At 39.2% G+C, this 21,596-nt stretch overlaps 2 protein-coding genes across 3 annotated transcripts; both read left to right on the plus strand.

Annotated features, from left to right (window-relative positions):
- Positions 1-478: 478 nt before the first annotated feature.
- cry1b (cryptochrome circadian regulator 1b) lies at positions 479-14,654 on the plus strand. 2 transcript variants are annotated; one of them, XM_026311665.1, is made up of 12 exons: positions 479-1,465; positions 7,117-7,225; positions 7,660-7,802; positions 7,931-8,115; positions 9,461-9,549; positions 9,997-10,137; positions 10,650-10,961; positions 11,080-11,231; positions 12,357-12,559; positions 13,268-13,405; positions 13,618-13,747; positions 13,880-14,654. In XM_026311665.1, exons 1-11 carry the CDS (start codon positions 1,308-1,310, stop codon positions 13,698-13,700), a joined length of 1,713 nt encoding a protein of 570 aa, XP_026167450.1. In that variant the 5' UTR covers positions 479-1,307; the 3' UTR covers positions 13,701-13,747; positions 13,880-14,654. The 2 variants fall into 2 exon arrangements, with proteins under 2 accessions (XP_026167450.1, XP_026167449.1); XM_026311664.1 differs by having other exon boundaries at positions 479-811; positions 1,283-1,465; positions 13,618-14,654.
- A 1,010-nt stretch (positions 14,655-15,664) lies between these two features.
- Positions 15,665-20,631, plus strand: LOC113133008 (dihydrofolate reductase). The gene is made up of 6 exons (XM_026311512.1): positions 15,665-15,892; positions 16,724-16,773; positions 17,320-17,425; positions 17,578-17,704; positions 18,965-19,080; positions 19,323-20,631. Exons 1-6 carry the CDS (start codon positions 15,786-15,788, stop codon positions 19,408-19,410), a joined length of 594 nt encoding a protein of 197 aa, XP_026167297.1. The 5' UTR covers positions 15,665-15,785; the 3' UTR covers positions 19,411-20,631.
- The last annotated feature ends 965 nt before the right edge of the window (positions 20,632-21,596 follow it).

Below are 21,596 nucleotides of genomic sequence, written 5' to 3' on the forward strand. Positions count from 1 at the left end.
GGGTGGGTTTTCTCCAGGTACTCTGGTTTCCTCCCACAGTCCAAAAACATGTATGTCAGGTTGATTGGTGACTCTAAATTGCCCATAGGAGTGAGTGTGAGTGTGTGAGGTTGTTTGTCTCTATGTGGCCCTGTGATGGACTGGTGACCTGTCCAGGGTGGACCCCTGCCTTTCAGTCACTGTTAATATAATCAGTTTAAGCTGCTGATAGTGTCTGTGTTTACTGTCCAGAATATTTGGCAAAGCACAGAATAATTTAGGATTAAATCTTTTATTTCAATTATCAAAAATAGGATATAATTTGTGATTTATCACAGCTTGGTGTTTCATGTAATTTAAACGTCGCTCACAGTGGTTGCAGATCAAAAAGGGCGGCCTGCATCATAAATCCAGCACACCTGATCCGGGCAGGTCTCGTCGAACGGCACGTGGTCATGCGGGCAAGTTTGACGTCACTACGTAAGTTGATCCAATACCACAGATTTAACTGCCTTTACGTGTTTGCAGGGTTCTTTTCGGTTTCTGTTGTCCGAACTCGAACCCTGTCACAAAATGACGAGGAAATGCGGTCGGACATCGAGATCTGGATCATTTAAAACAACCGCAGACATGTAAGCAAGGATATTAAAGCACATTACGGAAACGTGACGGACGGACGGTTACATAACAGCTGGCTCTGACCAATCAGAGCGCTTCATTCATCCCTGCGGGGTCACGTGGGTGGAGATGCGGACACAGAAAGGACGTGTTGTTGCATGGCTGACTGGTCTTAGGAGGCGTTTACAGTTTATACATAACGTTTGACTTGTCGGTGAGTTTACTGTGTGTTAACGTTGTGTAGCTTAGCGTTACACGGGAAAACCAAAAATATTCGCACGTTTGTCGTTTATGGGAAGAACTAGCTTGTGTTACATCAGGCCACGCAAGATAGCTGATGAAAACAAAAACAAATTTAACACTAACGTTATTGGCTGAAAATACTTTTCTCCGCAACATAAGTTAGTGAAATGTGCTCACTGCATTGTTGCTACTCATAAGAACAGGTGTTGTGCCCCTGCTGTGGTCTCTTGTTGTCCACACATGCAGGAGACTGGACACTGTGGGTACTCATGGAGCAAGGTTAGGCTCAGAAAAACTCAGCTCGGCCCGGTTATAGCATTAATTCGTTCTCGGGTGGACACTGGACTACTTTGATAGGAAAACAACGCAGGACGTCATCGTTTGTTGTTGTTGTTTTTTTTTTTTTGGACCACCTACCTCCTTCGATAACTTACCCCATCAGGGATAAATAAAGAAGGCGGACAAACATGGTGGTCAACACCATCCACTGGTTCAGGAAGGGACTGCGGCTGCACGACAACCCGTCTCTGAGGGACTCTATCCAGGGAGCGGACACCCTGCGCTGCATCTACATCCTGGACCCCTGGTTCGCAGGGTCCTCCAATGTAGGCATCAACAGGTGGAGGTAAGGAGTGGGAAAGGATATCTGAACCTGCACAGTGTGGGTGACAGAGTGTTGAGTGAAAGGTCTAACCGATTGTGTGTCATTATTGGGTCTCAACTCCAGATCTGGTGATTCTTAAGACTCTTACTGGTGATGCATTAGATGAGGGGTGGCCAATCCTGGTCCTCGAGGGCCACTGTCCTGCTTGTTTTCCAACTATCCCTGCACTACCCACTGCTCATTAGCTGGATCAGGTGTGTTCAGCTAATCAGAAGCTGGGAGATACCATTTCACTTTGTCTTCCCTCGCTTCCAGCATCATCTGAGATGGTATCTTCCAGATCCTAATGGACTGAACACACTCGATCCAGGTAATCAGCAGTGGGTGTGTAGAGCAGGGATAGTTTGAAAACAAGCGGGACAGTGGGCCTTAAGCACCAGGATTGGACATCCTGTATAAGATAATCTCCCACTTCTACCTATCAGCCTAAATGTGCCATATGTTCTCAATAGTGATTTCTGTAGAAACACTGTGCATGCTCTAAAATTAAAAATACTGTAAATGTGTGTAATATACTCTCAGACTTTTAGTTTCAGAATTTACTGTTACCTCAGAGTTATCAGTGTATCTATCTCAGGAAACAAAATTTTTGGTCACAGTTCAGCATCAGTATAGTCTGTTTACTGATGGTCATTTTAGCCTTTAAATTTTTAAAGACATTTGTTTGCTTTCTTCTAATGCACTCCTTATTTATATGACCCATAGGAGCCTGGATTGACTACTAAGTGATGTGTTGGTTTTGTATAACAAAAAAAAATGGGAGATGGTGTAAGCCTATTCAAGTATAAGATGTTAAAATACCAACTGGTGTCCGAATTATACATCTTTCCAGCGTTAATGATGTATTTGTATCTGGTGCAGGCTTAGAGGGACCCAATCTTGAGCATTACATTTAGCTCTGTGTTATAATTAGGACTCCATGGAGCTTGATAAACATCTTCACTTTACTCTCTCTTTGACTACATTTGAATTCAAGCTTTTGTGTAATTGTAATTCAGTAGCTCCTGAAAATAGAAGACAGTGAGATTAAATTATTATATATACACACACTGACAAAGGTCTTGTCGCCTATCCAAGTTGTAGGAACAACAAATAATAACTTGACTTCTAGTTGATCATTTGGACTCAGAAGTGGCTTATATGAAAGGCAAAAGCTTCTAGATTATGCTTATATTACCAAAATAAAATCTTATCATGCCGTGATTTTTAATTATTTAATTAGGACAGAAAGGTCAGACTTTGCTTAGACAAGTCTTGTCACTTAACAGAAATAATGTACAGTACAGACCATAAAGTCATGGTGCAGTGGAAAAAGAATTAATAATGTGTATGACTCTCATGAGCTTGGAGGACTGCATCCATATGTCTCGGCAATGACTGAAATAACTTATTAATAAAGTCATCTGCAAAGGTAAAGAAAGTATTCTTGCAGGACTCCCAGATTTCAAGATTCTTTGGTTTCATCTTCAATCCCTCCTCCTTCATCTTACCCCAGACATGCTCAATAATGTTCATGTCTGGTGACTGGGCTGGCCAATCCTGGAGCACCTTGACCTTCTTTGCTTTCAGGAGCTTTGATGTGGAGGCTGAAGTATGAGAAGGAGCGCCATCCTGCTGAAGAATTTGCCCTCTCCTGTGGTTTGGAATGTAATGGGCAGCAAGAATGTCTTGATACCTCAGGCTGTTGATGTTGATATCCACTCTGCAGATCTCTCGCACGCCCCTATACTGAATGTAACCCCAAACCATGATTTTTCTTCCACCAAACTTGACTTTCCGTGTGAATCTTGGGTCCATGCGGGTTCCAATAGGTCTTCTGCAGTATTTGCAACGATTGGGATGCAGTTCAATAGATGATTCATCAGAAAAATCAACCTTCTGCCACTTTTCCACAGTCCATCCTTCCTGCAAGCTGTGGGCTTTGGCAAATGCAACACGATTTTTTTTGTTGTCGTCTGTTTAATGCTGGTTTCTGAGTACTAATTCGGGCCATTGAGACAAACTGTTCTTGTAGATACAGGGGTTTCTGGTGACCAGTTGTTACGCAGCTCTGCTACAGTTAAAAAAGAGCTGGCCCTGGACTGTCGAACCAACAAACGGTCCTCTCGAACAGTTGTCTTACAGGGTATGCCTGACCTGAGCCTGTCATGAACTTTACCAGTTTCTTCAAATCTTTTTCTTATCCACTCCACTTGACGTTTAGATACATTAAAGATGTCTGCCACCTCAGCAGGAGACTTGGTCTTCGGGCTGTTCTTCTTCTACACACCTGGGAATGTGTTAATTACAGTATTTGTCACAGTTGATGCTCTAATCTGTGATTGGTTGAATCCTTTAAAGATGTGACAAGACTTTTGTCTAAGCAAAGTCTGACCTTTCTGTCCTAATTAAATAATTAAAAATCACGGGATGATAAGATTTTATTTTGGTAATATAAGCATAATCTAGAAGCCTTTGCCTTTCGTATAAGCCACTTCTGATTCCAAATGATCAACTAGAAGTCAAGTTATTTGTTGTTCCTACAACTTGGATAGGCGACAAGACTTTTGTCAGTGTGTGTATATATTAATTTGTAGAGAGAGATGTACAGTGGGTACGGAAAGTATTCAGACCCCTTTAAATTTTTCACTCTTTGTGTCATTGCAGCCATTTGCCAAAATCAAAAAAGTTCATTTTATTTCTCATTAATGTACACTCAGCACCCCATCTTGACAGAAAAAAACAGAAATGTAGAAATTTTTGCAAATTTATTAAAAAAGAAAAACTGAAATATCACATGGTCATAAGTATTCAGACCCTTTGTAGTGACACTCATATTTAACTCACATGCTGTCCTTTTCTTCTGATCCTCCTTGAGATGGTTCTGCTCCTTCATTGGAGTCCACCTGTGTTTAATTAAACTGACTGGACTTGATTAGGAAAGGCACACACCTGTCTATATAAGACCTTACAGCTCACAGTGCATGTCAGAGCAAATGAGAATCATGAGGTCGAAGGAACTGCCCAAGGAGCTCAGAGACAGAATTGTGGCAAGGCACAGATCTGGCCAAGGTTACAAAAGAATTTCTGCAGCACTCAAGGTTCCTAAGAGCACAGTGGCCTCCATAATCCTCAAACGGAAAAAGTTTGGGGTGACCAGAACTCTTCCTAGACCTGGCCGTCCAGCCAAACTGAGCAATCGTGGGAGAAGAGCCTTGGTGAGAGAGGTAAAGAAGAACCCAAAGATCACTGTGGCTGAGCTCCAGAGATGCAGTAGGGAGATGGGAGAAAGTTCCACAAAGTCAACTATCACTGCAGCCCTCCACCAGTCGGGGCTTTATGGCAGAGTGGCCCGACGGAGACCTCTCCTCAGTGCAAGACACATGAAAGCCCGCATAGAGTTTGCCAAAAAACACATGAAGGACTCCCAGACTATGAGAAATAAGATTCTCTGGTCTGATGAGACCAAGATTGAACTTTTTGGTGTTAATTCTAAGCGGTATGTGTGGAGAAAACCAGGCACTGCTCATCACCTGCCCAATACAATCCCTACAGTGCAACATGTTGGTGGGAGCATCATGTTGTGGGGGTGTTTTTCAGCTGCAGGGACAGGACGACTGGTTGCAATTGAAGGAAAGATGAATGCGGCCAAGTACAGAGATATCCTGGAGGAAAACCTCTTCCAGAGTTCTCAGGACCTCAGACTGGGCCGAAGGTTCACCTTTCAACAGGACAATGACCCTAAGCACACAGCTAAAATAACAAAGGAGTGGCATCGGAACAACTCTGTGACCGTTCTTGACTGGCCCAGCCAGAGCCCTGACCTAAACCCAATTGAGCATCTCTGGAGAGACCTGAAAATGGCTGTCCACCAACGTTCACCATCCAACCTGACAGAACTGGAGAGGATCTGCAAGGAAGAATGGCAGAGGATCCCCAAATCCAGGTGTGAAAAACTTGTTGCATCATTCCCAAGAAGACTCATGGCTGTACTAGCTCAAAAGGGTGCTTCTACTCAATACTGAGCACAGGGTCTGAATACTTATGACCATGTGATATTTCAGTTTTTCTTTTTTAATAAATTTGCAAAAAATTCTACATTTCTGTTTGTTTCTGTCAAGATGGGGTGCTGAGTGTACATTAATGAGAAATAAAATGAACTTTTTTGATTTTGGCAAATGGCTGCAATGACACAAAGAGTGAAAAATTTAAAGGGGTCTGAATACTTTCTGTACCCACTGTAATCTTCAAATAAAACATGGCACATAGCCAGATACTTTACCTGAATCTATCCACTACTGAATTCAGGTGGACCAGTATGTCTTTAGCAGCATGTGTCATTGTTCAGCTTTACATTTAATTTGAATTGAGTAGACTGTAGTCCATAGTTTTTGTTGTAAGCAAAGACATGGACCTTTATGTCCTGAGAAGAAATTGTGTAAAGGCTCAAGGCGGTAATCAGTGCCTAACAACCATGATGATAAAAGTCATCTTTTCTGCTTACTAACTTCCCTGTTCAGCCCTGAACGGAGGGCTGGAAAAATGGGTCAGTGTGTTGTTCTGGCCATTACGTCATGCCCCCTCAAATGTTTGACCTATATTAAGTACACACACACACACACACACAGAGTCATGAGATGCCCCCACTCCTCCCCCTTTAGGCACCTCCACTTACCATGTTCACACTATTTCTAGCTTGTCTACATTCAGATTTTCCCATATTACTTTGGTCATAATTACAGCTTTTCAAAGTTTACTGCTGTGTGTTAGCCTTTCTGTGTATAGTAATAATACTTAAATATATGACTGTACCTGAATGAGATTTTTATGCTCATGCCTAAATGTGAACTGGTCAGTACTTTGAAATCACTGCTGATGTTGTAGTTATAATGTTCATTTAATGATCTGTACTAATGTTAATATTACAAGACTCCTCTTCCTTTATCAGTTTTATTGGTTAGAAAACTCCAACACCATTTAGAGAGCAGTCTGTTAGTCATCCTATGTCTTTAAATAGTGAAGCACACCTGCACATTAACCTCATAATGTTAGTTTTAGTTTTCCATTTTGGAATTAATGAATACTCAAAATCAGATTTCTTAAATTCCAGGCTTGTATGAATTCAGAATAGATTCTTGATACTGACCTGTTAGAGAAAAATGAAACATAAGTGTGTTTGGTGCTTTCAGCAAATATGCGTAAATTATTTGAGGTTCCTGTCTTTATCTTTTTGAGCATGTTTGTTGGTCTTTGTTTTAAAGATCGAAGACCTTTAAAATTGTGATTTGAATGCATCAGGTTTATCTTATCTTAATTTCAGCTTTCTGCTCTTTCAGAGATGCAACACTTCACTCTCAGCAAAAGAAAAAGAAAATATCAGAACTATTTTTCATGTTTTTTGGGAACTTGTACTATTTCTCTCATGTATTTTCGGAGACTAAATCTCAGAGGTTTGTGAAATGTTACCCATTCTTTTTGTAGCAGTGATGTTGCAGACATTATTTTATCCTTTCATGTGGAAATGTCAACTAACCTGCGTCCATGATTAGTGGTCTTATGATTGCATTTCGTGCAGTCATGTTGCTCTCACATGCATAATCAGTTATCTGGTATTTCTGTCTGTCTGGTTCCAGGTTTTTATTGCAGTGTTTAGAGGACTTGGATGCCAGCTTACGCAAACTCAACTCTCGCTTGTTTGTCATCAGGGGCCAGCCTACAGATGTCTTCCCTCGCCTATTTAAAGTATGAGTGATGAAATGGAGTAGAAAATTACATCTTTGACTTTTCTTTGTATTTTAAAAAAAGTATAATTTAAAAAGGATTTAAACAAATTGGAATCCATTGATCCTTCACTGAATTTATATAAGGGTCATCCAAATTGATTACACAGAAATCACATATTTCTAAAACATATGATTGTTTAAATATTAAAAAAAAAAAAAAAACTCATACCAATATATTTATCTTGGAATCCTTTTATAGCTTTAGTTACATATCAAGTGGTCTTACATGTGGCCCTGGGCCAAATTCACTGACTTGGTTTCAGTTTGTTGTTCATGATATTTAAAACAGATTTATCATAATCATCTGCCAGTCCACCTTTTAGATGCATTATTGTTCAGAATAATAAAAAATAATTTGTATAAACTTCTATACTTCCTTCTATACTTCTTCAGGAATGGCAGATCACCCGGTTATCTTATGAATATGATTCTGAGCCGTTTGGCAAAGAACGTGATGCTGCCATCCAAAAACTAGCCAGCGAGGCTGGGGTAGAAGTCATAGTGCGGATTTCACACACCCTCTATGATTTGGACAAGTGAGTGACAGTTTTAGTTGAAACAAATGTCCAGTAGTATGAGCCTGTTTGAAACTGAGAGTGCCTTTGCTCTGTATGTAGGTATTTAAAGTTTTTTTTTTTTTTTTTTTAAACTTTCTTTCCTAAAGGCTAATAGAACTCAATGGTGCTCAACCTCCTCTTACATACAAGCACTTCCAGGCCCTTATCAACCGTATGGATGCTGTGGAGCTGCCTGTAGAGACAATCACATCTGAGGTCCTTAAAACATGTGCCACACCTATCAGTGAAGATCATGACGACAAGTTTGGAGTGCCAACTCTGGAAGAGCTTGGTAAGAGTTTTTTGCCTTTGTTTGCTTACAATATATATATATTTAAATGCTTTCCATGAGTATTTGGACAGTTGTATAGTTACATAGCCTGTTTACATCAATATAGAAAGAACTGTGTGTTGAAATGTAGCCTGTTTAACAAGCAGTGCCCAAGTTGCAAGATTTCAGGTAATTTAACACTTGGACAGTTGTGGGCTGTTTCGACATCGGTTTGTGCACAAAAGTGCTCACACACGATTCAAGTTGACTGAGAGTTGAAAGTTGCCATTTAGATTGAGTTAGAGTTGTGTGTCAGTATGAGGAGTAAATATATGACCTTCCAAACGAAGACGGTAATAATGAGGCTAATCAACTGTTGAATCTGAAACATATAAATATATATATGTAAGATATATTAAAAAGAAAGCAGGGTGCACACGTGAACTTGAAAATGGCAAACAGAAGGTTATGAAACCTGAGGTTAGGACATGTCACATTTTCACAACCACAGTTTGAATCTGACTGCAGACTTGTCTCCTCATTGATCTCCTCATGTTTACGGTCCACGCCTCCATGACCCACTGCTAAAAAGATATAGGCAGAATACCCAAACAATAACCTTAAAAAAGCAAACAGAGTCACGAGGCACATCATCAATGGGAAAATCATTTGTGTGGTGAGGACAAAACCTTTTGACTGCACAGTATGTAAAGAAAGCTCTTTAGGATGTAGCTGTGCATGTTTCCTTGCAACAATCATGAGAAGACTAAATGACCATAACCTCAGAGGATTCCCCACTTAATATAAACTCCCAGGGAGTCTAAAAAACAAAAAGGTCATGCTCCTATTGACAAGAACACACAAAAAGTGGATCAAAATTCTTCATGCTAAGAAAACTCTACCTCTATAGAAATAGAAAATATGAACAGTTTGTGCATCAGAGCACACCACATTATAGGTCAGACATAATGTGTTCTGTTATGGTCTGATCCAGTGTGGCTTCCATAGGAGCTGGCACACTGGATTTTAGATATTATTCCACTGCTGAGGGACTCAACAGGATCAATGCAGAGGCACACAGGAGTATTGTGTGAGCTCACTGGATGATTTAATTATTTGGCACAACAGTGATCTTACACATAGGACCAAACAGAGGAGGATCTTTGCAGTCACCTGATCTCAGACTGACTGGGTGCTGACTGTCCCCACAAGTAAGTGCTGCACCGAAAGCCTGGGAGAGCATCACCAGTGAAGATAAGCATCTGGTGATGTCTGAGGGTTGCAAATGTCAGAGAGTCCCAAGTATTTTTGTTTGACTCTTATGTATTTGTCTAATAACCTAGTGATAACCCTTTTGCTTTTTCAGGTTTTGAGACAGAGGGCTTGACCACAGCAGTGTGGCCAGGTGGAGAAACAGAGGGCCTCATGAGGCTAGAGCGGCATCTGGAGAGGAAGGTACACAGACATTTCACTAGACAGTATATGCAGAAATGTTATCATTGCCTCTGGATTTATCTCGCCAAGCAGTCAGTTGAAGTAGATGGTCTTACTGGTGTGGATCATGGATCAAATTCTTATTGTTACATTAATGAACAAAAATTTAAACATACAGTAAATATCACTACTTCACTTGGAGAGGTTTTTAAATAGATATAGACCTAAGTAATACATTTCATCAACTTAGACTTCCAGCTTTTGGTTGTCATTAACGGTGGCATGGTGAAATGAGATTAAGATCATTGGGAGTAGAAAGCAAAGAAGTGCAGAAAACCACCAAACCTCTGAAACAAATGTCAGTACATCTAAGATTGCTGCAACCTAATTTGCTGTTTATTTCAGTCAAATAAACACCACAAGTTCGTAATGTAAGTAGCTAATGCTGACTGAGCATCCTTTTTACAGGCATGGGTGGCAAACTTTGAGCGTCCACGTATGAATGCTAACTCCCTGCTGGCGAGTCCCACAGGCCTCAGCCCCCACCTGCGCTTTGGATGCCTCTCCTGTCGCCTCTTCTACTTCAGACTCACTGATCTATACAAAAAGGTACAAATGACCACAGACAAGTCATGTAACAACATGAACAAGTTATATTTATAATAAGTCATTTTCTGTTTTGTCTTTACTGAGTTCATGTTTTTGATATGAGATGTACAAGCCTAGACAGTATACTATAATATAATCCTTTAAATGGCTGGATCTTTTGTATCTTGATCACTTACAACTAAAAACATTTTATTTTAGTTGATTTTAGATAAGATAATTATAATATTTGATATTAGGTGATAATGGAGTCAAACCAGTCTTTTCTGCAAATATATAACCTTTATTTACACAGGGAAAACCAGTTAAATTAGAATGAATTAATTATTAGAATAAATTAAAAAAAACAATACAAATAAAATAAAATATCAAAATGATCAATTAAAACAAGTACATTGGTCAAATAAGAGCATTTATAAGTGATTTTCTACAGAGAATGTGAGATAGTTTTGAGCATGTTTTGTAGTTTATTCAATGATTAACTCGAGTATTAATCTTATCTTTATGTGCATCAGTTGAAGAAGAACAGCACCCCACCTCTTTCCTTGTATGGCCAGCTATTGTGGAGAGAGTTCTTCTATACAACTGCTACCAACAACGCCTGCTTTGACAAAATGGAGGGAAATCCTGTGTGTGTCCAGATTCCTTGGGATCGGAACCCAGAGGCACTGGCCAAGTGGGCAGAAGGACAGACAGGCTTCCCCTGGATAGATGCCATTATGACCCAGCTGAGGCAGGAGGGGTGGATCCATCATTTGGCTAGGCATGCTGTGGCCTGTTTCCTCACCAGGGGAGACCTTTGGATCAGCTGGGAGGAAGGCATGAAGGTACTCAGTCATTTAAATGCATAATTGGGGGAAAAATTTAGAGTAAATGAAGGTTGCTGGTGCTTTGTGCTTTCATGAACTTTACTAGCATGTGTTGTCTCAACTGTCAATTGTGCAGGTCTTTGAAGAGTTGCTGTTGGATGCAGACTGGAGTGTAAATGCTGGCAGCTGGATGTGGCTCTCTTGCAGCTCATTTTTTCAGCAGTTTTTCCACTGCTACTGCCCTGTTGGATTTGGACGACGCACAGATCCGAATGGTGACTACATACGGTCAGTCAATACTGTCATCTGCTTTACTTTAACCCTTTGACGCCTGAGGGGGTTTTTGGGGCCCTGGACAAGTTTTGACATGCCCTGACATTTGTGCTTTTTTCAGTGTCTTTTAAACATATTAATGTCTAAAGTCTGATAACACTGTAATCAGCACAAACTGGGCTACAATAATATGTGAGCAGCAAGTTTATACATGATTGTGTTTTTGACAAAGCAGTGTTTATGCATGGTTAGTGAAAAACTACAATTTTTTTAGTCACTGAAATAAGACCATAAAACAGAACATTGGTTCACAAGACTTTTAAGAAATGCATCTTGTAGTGTAAAGTGTTTGCTTCAAAATGATGTGAAAGTCATCTTGTTCACTCATTGACACAAAACACTGATTTAAATTTTCTAAAACACTTTTTGGTTAGAAAGGGCATATGCAGGAATGTGTCTCTAACCATGAATAGTCATGTGATTTACCTAAGAAGACAAAAGACCCACTCAAAGACCTGCATAAGCCTTTCAGTCAATGTGGCTGAGAGAGGATTAGTACAACACAATACAAAACAATGTGGATCCAAATGTTTGTCACTTGAGTCGTATTTTTACTCTGAGGAGAAAGTAAACTATCCGTCGCTGTCTGGAACATATGAAGCGCTTTTTCACCCACGTAGCGCGCCATCATCCAAACGCACAGAAAAAGCAAATAAATTCTATGATGAAGTTTGACATTTTATGTCATTTCTGCACAGAATCAGGACAAGATGCCACAAAACATGTGAGCGTGTTAGTCAACCCCTGAGGGTTAATGTAAGAACAGTGCCCTTTCACAAGCTGAGTGTGTTGTGGGTATTTGACCTCCCTGCAGAAATTGAAATTTCAGTATCTTATGATTAGGCTTTCTTGCAGACTCACATGAAGCAATTGATTAGTCTGTCCGCATCAGATCACAGAGGTTAATGGTTAATGCAAAGAAATTTAATTTGATCACCAGCATCTCTAATATCTGTATAGACAGACAAAGCTGTCACATATTGGTGTAGTGTGCGGGGTTAGTCAAACTTATATTCTCTTCCATGCATTTTTTTTTAATATTCCACAACTGACATCATTGTTTTCTTTCTCTACTTCCAGGCGTTATTTGCCCATATTGAGGGGCTTTTCAGCCAAATACATCTATGACCCCTGGAATGCCCCAGAGGAAATACAAAAGGCAGCCAAGTGCATTATAGGAGTCCACTATCCCAAGCCCATGGTGAACCATGCTGAAGCTAGCCGCATCAACATTGAGCGAATGAAGCAAATTTACCAGCAGCTTTCCTGCTATAGAGGCCTGGGTAGGGACATGACCCATTTGTTTAAATGTTTTTTTAGATCAGGTATTCTACCTGCATGCATTCCATACAAAGCCTGTTCAATGAGACCCAACCTCATTCATGATGTAGACAGACAGTAGATCTAAAACCCAAAGTAGTGTTTGATGCAGACAAGTGCATATCACACAATACTTAATTAGGAAGCACTACAACTAAATAAATACTGTTTTTGGTGTGACAAAGAGCAGGTGGCAGATGATAACAATGTAATAGCACTGCTATTTTATTTGATTGTATTATCAACTATACAAGCCCAAATAAATAGCTGACCTCTAAAAAGACTTTCATGTGATGAGAAATAATGATAATGAAAATGTTTAGAAGGCTCATTTGAAAAGTAATTGATGCATTTTCGGTGATTATCCACACACCTGTGTGACTTTCTCCTGTCAGTCCAGTTTTACAGCTAGGTGTTGGTATTTTGTATCAGTGTTTGATAGCTTCCATGCAGTGCACTGTTGAAGACTTGGTGTATAATTTGTTGGTTGATGGTTCATTGACCTCAAATAATTTCCACACAAACATTATCACCCCTCATGATGCTTGATGCTTACAAGTAAATTCAAGTGACTATCTATATCTCCTTATTCATTAGCTGTGGTACAAGACAGGATTATCATTTTCACAAAGATCTTGTGGGCAAATCAAAATGCTTTGGTTTCTTTTCAGGCCTGCTAGCAACAGTACCTGTCAATCCCAACAATGCTGCAAATGGCAATAATGTCACAGTAGTCAGCACAAAGACCAGTCAAGGTCCAGGACGGTCCACTGATGATCTGCCCATTCAGGAGGGAACATCTCAAACAGGTATGTCTGCATGTATTACATATATTTTAAACTATAACATGCAGACAAGATATGAACCTGCCAGTTTTCTTAGCTACTGCAAAAGGAAGTCATATCTTTTATGTGAATTAATTTCTGTGAATGTTTTGTTCTGTCCAATTCACAAAATAAAATGTAAACTGTTGAATTCATTTAAAATTATATTTTGATGTGTGTTATGTATTTTAATAAAGAAAGAAGACAGTCCTCGCAGAAGCGTCGGCATGAAGAAGTCTCACCCAAAGGCAACGCTAAATCCTGGAGGCAGAGCAAATGACATGCAACAGACAATTACTAAGAACTGCTCAGTCAGTCTGTCAATTGGTAGAGTCCTCCCCTGCGGCGCCTGCAGCAAACACACTTATAAATGTACCTGACAATCATTGAGGAGACAGGATGGGGATATTGGCAGTTTGTTTAATAGTTGTAATCACTTAAGACTATCTTGGTTTTCAGATACTGTAAGACGCACACATGGTAGGAACAGGGATCGAGAGAAAATGGAAATATGACTGGAAGAAACCTGTGAAGGGAAAAAGCAGCTAAGTGAAGAGCAGACCAGAAGCTAAGTCTTCACATCAGGGTGTTGGGAGACCACACAACACCCTCAATGCCCTCATCACCAGACTGAAAATGTGTAAGAATACAAGGATTCGGGTCAGCCATCATTTAATCAGTCACCTGGTTTGTCTAAGCATCAGTTCTCAAAGATGGTGAACTGACTGATTTGGCCTCCACACCTTAATGTGAAAATGTGAGCGATGAGAACCTAATGAGGAAAGTATGAAAGATGTGTGGTGTACAGCTGTCATCCTCAGCCACTGTTGGCACATTGACATAAGATGACCTGGATAAAACATGAACATAGGATCAATCAGTTATCTCAAAACAAGCTGTTTCATATCAGTGATCCAAAGTTGCTGTGTAATTAATGTACATAATGTGAGATCATTGTTCTCAGAGATCCAGGACATAAAGGTCTGATGTACAGCAATAAACAAAATGATGGTTTGATGATGAAGCAAGCCCTACAGTTACTGTCATATGTTTTGCAAATATTTTTTGGGTTTTCCACTTTTGTATATTTGGTCACAGCTGCTTTTGTAAATATGTTACACAGACTTAAATGTGCTACCACATGTGCTGTTGTCTCCCATGTCCTCATGAATCTGTTATTTTTGTATAAACAACCACCTATCCTTACTAAAATGGCAATAAAAGACAGAATCTTTGTTGTATCTCTTGTTTGTACTATAACGCAATCCAGATTTTTCTTCCAATTGTGTTCACAAGAGGAATTACAGCAATTAATAGCTTTTAAAAGGTCTTATCACGTCTCAAAATTTCATACATTCATTTGTGTTTTGTTAAATCATTTGAAGCAGAAACTGAATAGGCAGGTTCCTTTGCTTTAGGAAGATACTGTAGTTTCAAATATAGCTAGGACTGTATTTTTGGTCATCAATTCGTACTGACACGCACTTTCACAAGCCAGAGTCCAGCCCTTAGCTGTTCACTTAGACTCATGCAAATGATCAAGCTGAGTTGGACCTTTCCTACACTCAGTAGCTGCTGCCTGTGATATGACATGTCAAGATAAATATTTGTTTATGTATTGTAAATATTTTGTTTTGCTATTTATTACATTTTTTTAATTTGTAGATGAATATGGAGAGTTGTTTTCACTGACAGTTTTTTTTTTTTTTGTTAATCAGTGTCTAAAAGCCGAATATCATCTTCTGTTGTTAAATGATAAAACATAAAAGTCCAGTATGTGTTATCCCTTTTATTGCCAGTGTATATGTTAACTGAGCCAAAGAATTTCAGATAGTGGTTCTTGTCATTGGTTTCCTGTTTTCACAGAACATTACACAACCAATGTTCAGTGTTAACCTTTTTAGATAAGTTCTTAAGCCATCTTTTTTCTGTTAATTTATGCAACTACCCAAAGTTTAATGCCCAACGCTTTAGCACCTTGTCAGAAACTATTTCTTTGTTTGCCTGTCTCAGAGAGTATCTTTTAGGGCGTAACTAACTTCTCCAAACTAAACATTTTCTAAGTTGCTTAGTCAAATTGACAACATGCATACGTTCAGTCTCTGCGGGTATTTTCCTATCGTTACTTGTAAAGTCAGTGAATGAGTCACGCTGCTCTCGGGTCCTAGATTCTGGGCTGTGGGGGCTGGGAAGGGGCCTCCAGTGCTGAGGATGCGCAGGCGCTGCCCTGGGCGGTGGGCGGTGTTGCTGCGGGTCTGACTCCGGACCTCCATAAACGGTCCCCTCCGCCCTGAGCCTGGCGTAGTTCCTGTTCCAGATCTTGATAGTGTGCCGCTTGTCAGGCTGTTGTGTTTGACTGTCGGAGATGGAAAAGAGCCGAGAAGAAGTGCAGCAGAAACCAGTCCGCGTTATTGCAGCAGTCTGCCGTAACATGGGCATCGGGAAAGATGGAAAACTGCCGTGGCATTTACCGTAAGAATGAAACCATATGACATGAGCTCTTCGTTTACTATTATGATTTTAACATACATAACGACAGTTATACCCTGGGAATTGCGGTTTTTATATTATATAACCATCAGCTAATGCAATCTGAGAATATGTTTATCAATATACTTTTATTTTGAAATTCTACGTGTGCAGTAGGATTACTCAATACAGGGTCAGTAAACATTACTTTATCAGACTTCAGTTACATAACCTTTCTTGCCACTTTTCTTTATAGCTCTTATATTAGTCCTGTTTTGAAGAAATATTTGCTAAGATTTATTGTCATAGGCCAAGTTTCCCAAATTAATCAGTTTCTCCAGGAATGTGTGTTAAAGGCAAAACACAGAAAAAGAAGTTCCTCTATTCATTTTGTATACTCAGGATATACCAATTATATACTTGTAAGCAAACAGTGTATTTCCTAACAGCTATAGCTCCTCATATGTCCAAGCATGAGTGGAGGCTGCTGTTTGAACTGATGCCACATTACTACATACTGTTGGGGTCTTTATAGGACAAGTTAGAACAAACTGTACATGATTAAACAACATTTTTAAACTGGCTGTATAACTGTTATAACTACATACATACTTCTTAGTGTGTCATAAGCCCAGTGTTATGTAAAGTTGATGATACAATGATGATACAATGAATCAGAGCTGTGACAGTATCCCAGTATGCCCCTGGATATTTCCAAATGATAAAACAATAAAATAAAAGAGACATATGGCAAAAGTACACAGAATAAATGTGCTTTGTAACAGCTGTCTGGTTTCTGCTTGATTAAACTGATTAAAAATGTCACTTACACAGGTCTGAATTCCAGTACTTTCTGAACAATGTCACAAAGGTGTCGACACCAGGTAATTCTCACCGTCAGTGTTATGTTATATTACAGCCACCGCATATTGGACGCACACACATTTGGAATACAGCTGCCAAAAACTACATCTTATAATAAAGAATTAACAAATAAGAGAACAATATATACTGTGGTCTTCTGGTCTGATTTGATAGTAGGGCTGGGTGATATATACTTGCAGTAAAATGATAGAAAGTGACCAGCAGTTACAGACTTTGTTACACCATTACAGGGAAAACTTTTTTGAATCAATAGTGTCTTTATTGGGTCACTGTGATTAAGAGCCTGGAGGTTCCTGGTGGGTAACTCATGTGGTTAGCCAACAAGTGACATTCCCAAGTGGTTATTTCAGTTTCCCAGTTGAATGTCCAGAAAGTTTCCTAAATTTTGACATATTAATATGACAGAAATGTAAGGCATTTCATCCATAGCTTATTACTGAGATTTGATACCCAGTCCTGAAATATGTGCCATCTTCAGAGACATGAGAGTCACAACTGTTAGGATGTAGAATTTACTGTCAAATTTTCTGTTTTATCTATTACAGGAAAGATGAACATGTTGATCTGGGGTAAACTGTGCTGGTACTCCCATCCACAGACTATATTCCCTTTACCCAATGTTCTGCATGTGGTGCTGAGTACCACACTGACGTGAGTCACTTCTCTCTTTTGCTTCTGTAAACACACTCACTCACACTCAAAAACACCTGCATCAGCAAAAGGAGCTAAAGCTCCCTGGGGTTATTCAGGCTTTTCTTGTCATTCATCCTTTCCCACTGTTTCTGCACTCTCATCTCTTATAGCACAGTTCCAGATCATGCCCACTTCTTGTGTCAAGACTTTGAGAGTGCTGTCCAGCTGGCTGCAGGGCCTCCCCTTTCTGGTATGATAGAGACCATCTGGAGTGTTGGTGGGACACAGGTCTACAAGGTAATGTGGTCTATCCATCTCATTAAATCCTACAGAAAGATAAGACAGGGTAGGCCCAGATTAAACAGTTAGGGAGCTGGGCCCTAATGCAGTCACACGTTTCTCAACAAGTTTGTCCAGTACCTCAGAAACCAACCAAAAACAGCACTTGCTGTGACGTAACTACTCTGGATATTGTCTTAGTTGTAAAATGCTTGAAAATCTGAACAGTAAGTGCAACATTTTGATGTGTCACAGTAGGAAAAGCACATGTGTAAATAGTAAATCTACAGATGATTGAAATCCATTTAGTTACTTCAGTTTCGGGGTCCTAGTCTTGTGCGTGCTGGCTCACTGTCACAGTTGACTGGACATTTGTATAAAACACAGTTGCTGTCAATGTTAGAAGTAACACCTCTACTTTTCTACTATGACAAATAAAAACTGTTGCCCAGCAGGTGTTTTCTGTCTTATGTAGGGTGTTGCTCCTCACCTACTTCTACTGACTTACAACAGGTCTACTTGAAGTGATACTTTAAGGGTCTTAGTGCCCTCTAGTGGCAGTTAAACAATTTCTTCGAGAAGCATCAATTGTGTTTTTCCACCGTGTTCACACAGTTGACTCAAAGAAACAGGCATTTAGCATTAAACACATGATTTACCTATTCAGCTCTCATTGGACAGCTATTTTCTGCTGGTGCCAAGACACTTGCATAAAGCAACTCAATTCCAGAGTAATGTGTTTCCACACATCGTTTTTCTTATGCAAAGACCCGACACCTCATTAAAGTTGGATTATATTTAATGGGAATGCTTTCCCCCCAGGCAATCAAAACAAGAAAGATCAATTATGTACAGGTTGCTGCTCCTGCACGTCAGAGGACATTTGCGTGGAGTTCCACTTTTTCCAACTTCTTAACATTATGACTTTTGAGTCCTGAATTGATGGGAGAGACAACAGGCTGCTATGTGGGGGGTTTGTCCTAGAGGACTGGCAGACTGTCACAGTGTCAAATTGTCACACACTATGTATCTGTCAGAGTGGGGTTATTAAGCTAAACCACATAAGCTCTTATAAGTCGGATTTAAAGGCACTGCAGAACTCTTCATACACCCATTAATCATGTGTACTTCAAGTGTGCTCAAACTATAAACTCCAGCCAAGTGAATAACAGCCCCATATAGGCTACTTACTATTCAATGCTATCAAATGTTTAAAATGACCTCACTGACCAGATCCATGTGACCAGAGTGTGCTTTTTGCTTTCTGTTTCTGACCAGGATGCGTTGAATCACCCATGGTGTGACTTGGTTTACCTGACAGACATCATGGCTGACTTTGACTGCAACGTCTTCTTCCCTGATTTTGATAGAACAGTATTTAAAGAACAAGAAAAGTATGTTTATCTCATCATCAGTTCATTATAGTGTGACGTATAGTCCCTACATCTGAACCTGCTGCTGTTAAATGGTGTTTATGTCTCACTTCATGGGTTTGAAGATAATTATGCTCTATCCATAGCTACTTTAAGGCCTTACATAATTTTATTGAAATATTTTTTCATTTAATGATTATATTTAAGAGTTTTTGTCCTTTAATTAACTCAGAAAACCTGCTTTTATCTTTTTCTCTTCTCAGTGTCCCTGGTGTACCAAAAGAAATCCAGGAGGAGAACGGCATTAAGTATAAGTTCCAAGTATTCAAGAAGATGGGTGGCGCTGTGTAGACAACAAACCGAAGACTAGTGACATTTTTCTAACACTTTTGTAACATTGAACATTCCAGCTAATGCAAATTTAATCTTATACGCTTCTTGAAACACTACGAGCACAGACACTTTAGCACTCCTATTTGTCTAGCCATGTACTTCTGTCTGTATTTAGTCATAACATGATTTTATTGCTGCTCTCCGGTAAGGTATTATGATCAGGTAGATCTGATAGAAAGAAATCACTGTTCCCATCTTGTCCTTCTCAGTAATATTTGGGAGCTGCACAGAAAATGTGCTTGTCAGTGAGTTAGTGACAGCCTGTGTTCTGGGTCCTACAAGATGGATGTCAGTTTAGAAAGTAAGGCAGGAATGAGGCTATCGACTTGCTTTGATACCGTCTAAAGTCACTATCACTAAAGACTTTAGTGATAGCTTTTGTTGTTTAGATACACTACCAGTCAAAAGTTTGTTTTTCCCCTTTTTTAAAATGTATGTATTTATATAATGTCAGTGTCTAAAACACACTGGTGACATTTTCTCTACAACAAGTATCAAATATTATTCAGAAAAATTTCCCCAACACTGTTGCAGAAGTTCCCACAAATGTTTTGTCTTGTAGGTTGCTTTGCTTTCATCCTTCTGTCCAGTTCCATCTCAAACCAGCTCAATGGGGTTTAAGTCTGGAGACTGTCCAGTTTTCCCTTTAGCTCTGCCAGACCGCTTCTTCTGAGTTTCCTCCGGTTTCCAAGTGCCTTTTGATGGTGTAGGAAACTCACTGACAGCTATGGCTTTCTTTGTAATTTCTCTAAAGGAAAGACCTTCACTTTAACAGTTATGTTGGTCTGTCTGTCTTTGTTAAATGTCTTCTTCTCACCATTATCAGAGCAATATACTACTTGCTGCAGAACAATACTATCCAAATATTCCTTTAGAGGGTGTAGTAATACAGTCTGTTCCAACTCTGCTTTTACACAGACAGAGGGTAATTCACAAATGCTGGGACACCTGCAGGATTTGTTAGCAACAAGTTTCAAGGCTTAAATTATGTCTATTGCTGCAGAACAGCTGTAAGTTGACACGTTTTATTGTATACCTCTAAAATGAACCTTATTTTTTTATTTCTGGTAGCCTGAATGTTTTTTTCACCTCAGGCAGTTTACAGATTGACTTTGTACCATTTGAAATTATTCACTAAATTTAAAATGTCTACATTTCAATAAAACCTGGAAAAATCAAGGTGTTCTAAAACTTTTAAATATGGAGAAATGTTACATTACACCGTTTTTTTGGGGGGGGATTTTGAATTTCTAGAGTGTTTATTGATGAAGGTTTTTAAAATAAATTAAATAAATTGTAACATTTTAATGAAGAATTAACATTTTGCAAATTAGCTATTCATTTTCAGTGCAGTTCTTGTTGTATGTGATCCCTTTGACCACTAGATGGAGGCAGAAAACCTACCTTTTGACCTACCTAACTGATATGTGATCAACATCCCAGATTTTACCTCTAACTTCTTGCCAAAAGCATTTATTTAGGGTATTAGTATTATATAGTATATTAATATTTCATTTGAAACACACACACACAGGGTATCAGCTGGCTATCTATTGACTTTTGACATTTTTATAATAAATAGAAATCATATTAAACAGAGACAATAAAAACAAAGAAGTAACTGGAAACCAAAAAGAAAAAAATAAAGTAACAGCTTTATAAGGAGGAACTATTGATACTTTACTTTCATACTTACCAATTAATATAAATACTAAAATAATCATACTGTTAAAGTTCTGTGTAAAAGCATTTTGTTTAAATGCGCTCTTGACTACCAGCAAAGCAATAATATTAAACTAAAACAACCTAGACTTTGAGTATTTATAGAGTAATTTATAGATGTTTTAGTCTACTCGAGCCATGTACTGTCTGTGGTTAAATATGATGGGAAGTAAGTCAACAGTTGTTGTATTAGAGTTGCTGGTGAAAGAGAAAGTAAAAACATGTTTCACTTAAACATTACTTTAAAGTGATTCAAGCTTCACTTGACCTTATTATTTTTGGGGGAGTTTAAGCTTTTTACTCAGATCAAACAAACATCAGTTGGCTAAAATAGACTGAGAACTGCACAGATAATTGTCCCCTTTATCAGTGGGCATGCTCTACAGTCTGGAAAGAGTGTGGTTTCAGTGACACTTTGATTT

Source organism: Mastacembelus armatus, chromosome 6 (assembly GCF_900324485.2).
Source record: "Mastacembelus armatus chromosome 6, fMasArm1.2, whole genome shotgun sequence".
Lineage (NCBI taxonomy): Eukaryota > Metazoa > Chordata > Actinopteri > Synbranchiformes > Mastacembelidae > Mastacembelus > Mastacembelus armatus.